The sequence below is a fragment of the Perca flavescens genome, chromosome 10 (assembly GCF_004354835.1).
Source record: "Perca flavescens isolate YP-PL-M2 chromosome 10, PFLA_1.0, whole genome shotgun sequence".
Lineage (NCBI taxonomy): Eukaryota > Metazoa > Chordata > Actinopteri > Perciformes > Percidae > Perca > Perca flavescens.
In genome coordinates, this window is record NC_041340.1 from 16603543 (window position 1) to 16612172 (window position 8630).

The 8630-nt window shown below is 39.7% G+C and overlaps 1 protein-coding gene across 2 annotated transcripts in view; it reads left to right on the plus strand.

Moving 5' to 3' along the window:
* Nucleotides 1-8425, plus strand: part of macrod1 (mono-ADP ribosylhydrolase 1) — a 100523-nt gene extending 92098 nt beyond the window's left edge. The window contains exons 9-11 of one of the 2 annotated variants that reach the window (XM_028588884.1): nucleotides 3010-3091; nucleotides 5130-5158; nucleotides 7922-8425. In XM_028588884.1, coding sequence (XP_028444685.1) covers nucleotides 3010-3091; nucleotides 5130-5140 — 93 coding nt within the window. In that variant the 3' untranslated portion in view covers nucleotides 5141-5158; nucleotides 7922-8425. The remainder of the gene's footprint in view (nucleotides 1-3009; nucleotides 3092-5129; nucleotides 5159-7921) is intronic. The other variant, XM_028588882.1, reaches the window with a different exon arrangement.
* The last annotated feature ends 205 nt before the right edge of the window (nucleotides 8426-8630 follow it).

Here is an 8630-nt window from a genome sequence, read left to right on the forward strand (position 1 = left end):
TTCTGGTGGGAGCGAGGAGAAGAGTGAATTGAGAAAAAAAACACACGCACACTCACAGTGACACTCACACACAAAAATACATCTAAACACACACTCCCAAGCTCTGGCTCTCATGCTCATGGCCAAGTCTGCGTTTTAATTGGCTCCTTGCGGGACTAAACCCGACGAACACAAACACACACACACACACACACACACACACACACACACAAACACACACTTTCTCTCCGGAGAAACAGCAAGCGAAGAAAAGACAAAATGATGGAATAGATGACTGCAGGGTAGGGATGGAGGGGAAGAGGGGGGGCTGATGGGAGATTGGAACAAAGAGGAAACTTTCCAATCAGTTGTTAACATGCTCTAAACTCTCCTCCTTTACTCTTAAGGTCTCCTCCCCTTTTCAGTCGTTCTTTCTGTCTCTAACCACCGTGCTGTATCACCTCCCAGAGAGGGTGTTGACGATGTTATTGTTAGCACTGGAGTCTCCAGAGTCTCCGTAGCAATACCAGTCGAGTGATGCCGTCAGCCAAGCTCAACAAACGAACATTAAACATTACACGTCTCACCATGGAAGACAACAGTCTACAAGACTTAAACGGCTGAACACAAGACCAGAAAGCCAAATCAACAAGGCTCTTAATTAAATTCAGCACAGAAATATGACCACTGGGAAAAAAGTTTTACTGTGAGCGAATCAGATGGTGAGACAGAGTTTATTTGCATACATATAAAGTAAGAATGCTCACCAGACGAGGTTTATTCTGTAATTGATCCCGCTCCATTTAGCATTTTTTTACACTGTTTTGTGGCGCTTACTCTGGCTTGGAGAGTTGTATTTGTAGAAAATGAAATTGAAAATTACACACACAGTAAGACAAAATGGACTCAAGACACGGGGCAATGCACCAACACTCTGCATCAAGTGTAATAACAAATAACATGAATCATTTATTCATAAATCAAGAAAGTAAAACCCAAGGCAGCTCATAAGTTTCATAGTTGTTATATTTTACAAATTAAATACTAACTGAAAGTTTCTACAAAACTGATGTATAACATTTGAGAAAATGGTCTAGATCCATTTAGTAGCTGTTGTGGAGCTTTAGATTATATCCCATGACCTTATGCACACCCCTTCAAATAAAGTCTTACCCTGTTTTGCATCTCTCCTCGCAAGCATTTGCTTTAATTTGAATGAGGGAGGCTGAAAAATGACGCAAGTGGAGGCATCACAGCGTGGAGGTTAGGGATTTCGAACCTTAGCCCAGGGGATATAGTTACTTACCACACATTTCAATATCTTCCTTTTTAGCCTCCATTCAAATCCTGGCGAGGATAGGATGGTAATTGTGCGACAAGCATTGGGCTGAAAAACACAGGCTCCAGGCTAGCAGGCTACTGAAATAGCTGCCTTTGAAAGCAATGACAGTTAAACTCCAAAACCAAGCAGAAAATGAACAGCCGGGCTATAAATTGCTCTGCCTAACCCCAAAACGGAAAAATCCAAACCTTTGTAGAGACATTAGGGAGGTAATAATGTTTGTCAGAGGGTGAGAAATAAGAGATCACAGTGGAGATTATATCCCTGGAATCATCTCTTTACTTCAGCTACAGTAACTTTAATCATCAGGCTACATATAGTGCTGTGTACTGTACTGTATGTCCAGCTATACAGAATATAATGTAAATATTATAGACTGCAGTGATCCGAAGAACACAAAAGCACAGAGCATAAAGATTGTTTATTGATAGAAAATAGTTGCACTCACTCGACCAGTGTCTTAATATTATTTGAAAGCTATTATCTTTATGTGTGTGTGTGTGTGTGTGTGTGTGTGTGTGTGTGTGTGTGTGTGTGTGTGTGTGTGTGTGTGTGTGTGTGTGTGTGTGTGTGTGTGTGTGTGTGTGTGTGTGTGTGCGTGCGTGCGCGCGCGCGCAGTGATGATTTTGGATTGAGTTGAATAGTGTTTCACACAGTAATGAGAGAAACTGAGGGCTGAATGCCACAGTGTAACACTCAGGGACATGCGCAGAAACACAAAGTTACTTATCTCTCCCGTATACACACATCCATCCATACACATAAACACTTTTACAATATAAGTACTTATAGATAAAGGAGCTTGTATTCTCTCTCTCTCTCTCTCTCTCTCTCTCTCTCTCTCTCTCTCTCTCTCTCTCTCTCTCTCTCTTTTCACCCCAACCCCCTCAAACACACACACACAAACACACACACACACACACACACGCGCTGTGTTGTGGCATGGCCATAATAGGAAGCTAATAGGAGAGTAATGGACTGATGCATTAGCTACATTCTCCTGATATCGCCTTTGCACAATGTCACATACTGTTACATTGTTTCCCCCCTGCTGTTGATGAATTCATGGTTATTGCATATGCTTGTAATACAGGTCATTTTGTGCGTGTGCGTGCGCGCAGTGGTGATTTTGGATTGAGTTGAATAGTGTTTCACACAGTAATGAGAGAAACTGAGGGCTGAATGCCACAGTGTAACACTCAGGGACATGCAAAAAAAAAACACAAAGTTACTTATCTCTCCCGTATACACACATCCATCCATACACATAAACACTTTTACAATAGAAGTACTTATAGACAAAGGAGCTTGTACTCTCTCTTTCTGCCTCGCTCTCTCGCTCTCTCTTTTTCACCCCCTCCGCCACACACACACATACACACACACACACAGTATATTTGCAGCACTCTGTTCCAGCTCACGGTGTCATAAGTGCTGTGTTGTGGCATGGCCATAATAGGAAGCTAATAGGAGAGTAATGGACGGATGCATTAGCTACATTCTCCTGATATCGCCTTCCCACAATGTCACATACTGTTACATTGTTTCCCCCCTGCTGTTGATGAATTCATGGTTATTCCATATGCTTGTAATAAAGGTCATTGTGTGGGTGGGTGTGTGTGTGTGTGTGTGTGTGTGTGTGTGTGTGTGTGTGTGTGTGTGTGTGTGTGTGTGTGTGTGTGTGTCAGCTGGACAGAGTCATCTTCTGTGTGTTCTTGCCAACGGATAAGGAGCTGTATCTGCAGACCCTCCCACTCTACTTCCCTGCCGGTGAGTTGTCTTTCACGCACGCACGCACGCACGCACACACATACATACACACACACACACACACACACTTGAGCACATTCAGAGTTGCACTACTGACATACAGTCCATCTAATGTATATATTGTGTTTATTGGCATGGCCTTTTCCATAGCTGACAAACTGAGAAACTGCCTTGTTATTTCACTTGTGAATTTATCTATTGATTTATTTATTTAATCAATTAAATCTATTTGAATGTTAAATGGTGATATAGGGTTACACATGCGTCATGGTCCGGAATAATTTCAGTAAGCAGCATAGCAGAATAAATGAGATTTTTTTTTTTAAGGTTTATTGCACAACTAAAGACATTTTCACTTTCCTTTTGCCAATGTATTTACTTTATTTATTGCAAGTATAGCACTAAATACAATCCACATAACCAGCTTGAGGGAAAAATTAAGACTTAAAACCTATTCATTATAAGATTATTTAAGGCTTGGCACGATAAAAAGACTTAAAGTTTTAGCAAGTATGCTTATTAGCTTTCTTTCTGAGAGATACTTTAGAAGATCGGTAACTGACACATGTCCAATGTACTGTAGCTTAGCATAAAGACTGGAAGAGTGGGAAACAGCTAGCCTGACTCTGTCTAAAGTTAAAAAATATGTCTACCTTTAAAGCTCACTAATCAACACATGGTATCTCATTAATTTAACTCACAAATAAGCAGAAATGACGACTTAGTTCTGGGAAACCAAGATGGATGAAATCAGATTTGTGATCTGGCTAACATATACAAACCTTATGTGGGTAAGTGTAATTGAAAGTGTATTACATTACATCTGGATATGATCAGCATATGAGACACTTTGAAGTGTAGGCCACTGTGGTGTGTGTGCAGTCATGGTGTTTCCATCCACCTATTTTTATGCACATTTTCAATTTGCACATAAGAAAACCTGTGTGGAAATTTCTATAAAAGCTCAAGAAATCGCTAAAAGCAAAATGTGAAAGAGTGCAATGGAAACAGACTGAATCATGACATCCATGAAGCATGTGACATCTTCCACCGAATAGATGAAAATTGGCGGCAGACCAAAAGATCAGATCTGTGTGGCGCTCTTTTAATTACGTCATCTCGTTTAACCTCTTTTTCTGCAGTGGTATAAAGACCCCTAGTCTCACATTGCCAGACCTATCTCCACAGCGTTGTGGAGTAAGGTCTGGCCACACCACACATACTGTACATCCTAAGATAGGAGAAAAAAACTGCTCTGGGTTTATTGCATTTCTTCCAACCAATCACAATCATCTTGGGAGGCGCTAAACTCTGGATGCAGCAAAGGCTGCGCTGCAAAATGCTCTTATGAATGAACTTGTTTTGGTGGAGCATTTTGTAAGAAGAAGCCACATACAATATTAAATGAAGATAACTGTTCACACAATACAGTAACGTGAGCAATTTAAATCAGCTGGATACATGGTTAAATGTTCTCTTACCAGTGGATGGCCGTTCATACTTTGTCCGCAGCAATTCCCACCATTCGCCCCCAAATTGTCCCAGTTAGATAGTAAATGCAGTAAACATATTCTTTATAAACCTTTACAATCATTCCCTGGAAGAACCAAAGAAGCCTGTCTTGTTGTAGTACTCACATTTTCTTAAAAACTTGCCATTTTCAGCATGTAGCTTGCTAGCTCAAAGTTTGTTGTTGTTTCCCGATGTGAGGGGATTTTGAGAACGGCAACACAGAGCAGAAGCGGAGAGACAGGCCACCACCTACTCGCATAATAGTAGTAATAGTGAATGCACACACAAACTAGCATTTTCTTCTGCCGATTTTCTGAAAATTTGGTTCAAATTTGCACTACATTTGGATGGACACCTGGCTACTGTGCCCAGTTGTTGTTCTGATCTCACTCTCAGAAAGTAAGCAAATTAGAATGTGTGTTTCTTTTTCCAAATACACTGTTGGCAAGATAACATTTGATGACTTTTATACATTTCTTAGCCAATCATCTGTGTTTTGCCCTCATTTCTGTGTCCACCTCTTTAGCTGACCAATGACAGCAGCTTATTGTTCAGGTAACCTGCATGGTGTGTGTCAACATGTTATTTACTCTTTCAAAAGGAATCTATTTGTAGATGGCCAGTCTAAACCCCTGTGTAAAAAAGTAAAGGCTGCGTTCAGAGAGGAAACCCTGACATTTCCAACCAGCACATCATATTTTGGGAATAAATTGCCAATTTTTGCACCTCAATTACATGAAAATGGCTTTTTGCATTGGGCACTGCTGACCTCAAGCTCGCTCGTTTAACTGTTGCCGATGAAGAATATATTCAAATCTTTTTCCTCTGAAGGTGTAAAGGGTTTGGTTTGAACAAAAACATAACAATCACGTTTTAAGCCTCCAAGTTTCCTCCTTCGATCTGCAAGTCCTGTCTCACCTGATTTTTTAAATGGACTAATCAAAAGTCCTGTGCCATCATTGCAGATTGATCTGTATGGTTGAATAAAGTTTAGTAAATACGTACATTTCATGTTGGCTCGAGCTGTGACATGATGACTTCACTCATTTGTTTTGATTACACCCGTGATTGATAGTTTTATAATGCCAAGCAGTCTGGGCTCCTAAACATGATCAGTCATTCACTCAATTATTCAAATTAAGCACTGGTATTACAACTGCAGCCTTAACCTCTAATGTCTTGCTTTACCACTGCTATAAATCAAACCCACCTCTCGCCTCCAAAACATTTTGAGAGAGAGGTCTCAACTATCTCGTGCTTTCTGCTTTTATACAACTTTTTGCTTTTCTTGGCACACAACTGCTGCCAAAGCCAAACTCAAGACCAACAAAAGAATCCATAAGTTGCAAATTTTCACCTCTACAAGTTTTGTACGGCTGCTTGAGGTATGCATACTGTGTGTATATATATATATATATATATATATATATATATATATATATATATATATATATATATATATATATATACACACACACACAAAGGGTGTTCGGTAACCTACATGGTGTGTGTGTGTATATATATATATATATATATATATATATATATATATATATATATATATATATATATACACACACACAGTATGCATACCTTCACAAGTCAGTATGTTTTAGGACGCGGTTGCCAAAAAAGCAGCAAGCATAAAAAACGAGCACCCTTAGACACATAGACAAAATGAAAACATACCATAAACTGAGGATTTAAAGTGTTTCACATGTGACCTGACAGACAAGGAGTCAAAGAAGAGTAGAAGAAAAAGGGGCGCAGCCTATTAAAAATAAGAGCCGAATCCAATCAACTCTGCAGCCGTATCTCCCACATAAGCTTTAAAGTCAGACATAGGCTTAAGAGTCTTAATTTTTAAAATCTTTTTTGAAGACACATCCGACCAGAAGTTGCCGATACAAGGAAGGATTTCTCTCTCATTTCAATGTGCGCCTTAGGGAAGATCAAATGCTAAAAATAATGGGATCTCAAACTGTGATGCCCTTATACTCTCTAATTTATACAAAAATCTAAATATAAAAGTGTTTACTAGTTTTTTTACTAGTACAAGTTTTTTTTTTACAAGTTGATCCTTATTACAGATATTTCCTGTGTAGCCAAAAACTATTAAAAACACATCAATGTGCAACAATGTTGCACTGGATAACATGTTCATTAACATGAATTTGGGCAAAGAAGTTTATTTTGAGTCAATACATCACACACTGTCTCGCTAGCAGTAACACTCACTAGAGCAGTGAAGGGGGTTGCCAGATGTTTATGGTCATAAAAGAACACATAAAGAACATGAAACGCGTACATGTATCTTTCAGGACCTTTGCCTCGCTCAGAGGCCGTCTGCAGGACAACAGCAATCTTATGATTTATCTTATAATCCATTTCAAAAATAAACTTGTAACAGGACTAACATGAGGATAAAATACAATGCATACCAATGTCAGCAAAATGTTAATAAATGAAGAACACAGAAAAGAACATTAAAGAAAATCACCAACCTGAATATTTTGGGGGATTGCTGTTTGCGAACATATTTGCTACAATGATTTTGATATCATATCACTGTTGTGTTTACAGCTTCTTCCCCCCCCAGCTGACCGAATGGCTTATGTGTAATATTACCTTTGATTTCATGTTCAGATTGTAAAGTTGAGTTATTTTGTATATAAGAAGTAAACCATGAATTCACCCAGCTTCAGAGTCAGATGGCCAGTTTTTATCCTGTACTTCTGTGATGAGGAGGAAACTCTTAGATTCTACTCAACACGCAACAGTTTCAAACTGTGACACTGCATCAACTCCACACTTGAAGCATGAAATCAGCACTTTCATATCTTCACACTGGGTCAGTTGACTAAAGAGGTTATTTTCAAAAAATGCAGGTGTGTGTCTCTTTAAAAAAAAAAAGTCCATACTAGATGTTGGTGTCTTTTTCCTCTAATGGATGTACAGCAGATTTTGTAGCAGCAGTGAGCGAGCAGTAGCGGTGCTTGGCTGGTAGATGGACCGGAACGGTCTGTCTGTGTGATAGAGCTGCTGCAGGCAGGCCTCCAAGTCTCCACTATAAACCTTATGTGTCTCCAACACCTGGCACTACTCACACTGGCTGTCTGTTTGATGTGTATGTGTGTGTGTTTGCATGTTTTCAGTGTGTCTTAAGCCATGTTGGACTGAGAGTGACTAATCCGCTCTAACAGATCCCTCTGAAGCAACCAGACGCTCCAGAAGCCAAAATGCTATTAACCGCTGCATGACCAAGGTAAAGTGTTCTCTTCCCCTGTTTTACAAGTGGAATTTTTTTGTCTCCCACAGAGGCCACAATCAAGAGTAAACTCTGAGATTCGATTTGGTTGTGGATACACACCGCTACGCTCAGCATCCAGATTCCTTTTCCTCGCTGTCGTCACAGATCAAAACCTTCTACAGCAGGAAGATAACTCCTAAATAGGAGATTGCTTTTTGCAGTGCACACTGGCTCTTCTGCAGATGTTAATTAGTTCCTTTTTTTTTTTTTTTTTTTTTTTGATGAAGGTGTGAAATTATACTGATAGTTCTTGTGAAAAATGGACCTTAAGCTGCACTCTAACTTGACCTTTGTTTTCTGTGTTCAGTGGTGCATGAAGCTAAGAGTTATGTGTCCTGTGCTATTAGAATATTGGTATTCCAGTATGTGTGTGTGTGTGTGTGTGTGTGTGTGTGTGTGTGTGTGTGTGTGTGTGTGTGTGTGTGTGTGTGTGTGTGTGTGTGTGTGTGTGTGTGCGCGCGCGCATATGTGTGAGACAATGACAAAAGCTTATTAAAACAAATCACACAGGCTCCTGGTGTGTATGAATTGATTATTTCTCGGGATGCGATATGAATCAATGAGCTGGGGCGTCACGAGGGAACACTTTGAATATTTCCTTTTTTTTTTTTCTCGCTTCTAAATTTGAAGGCACAGAAAGAGAGGACCTTGCTTATCTGTTTGCAGTGGTGGAAAGTAAGTAGATTTATTCAAGTACTGTACTGAAGTTTACTTGAG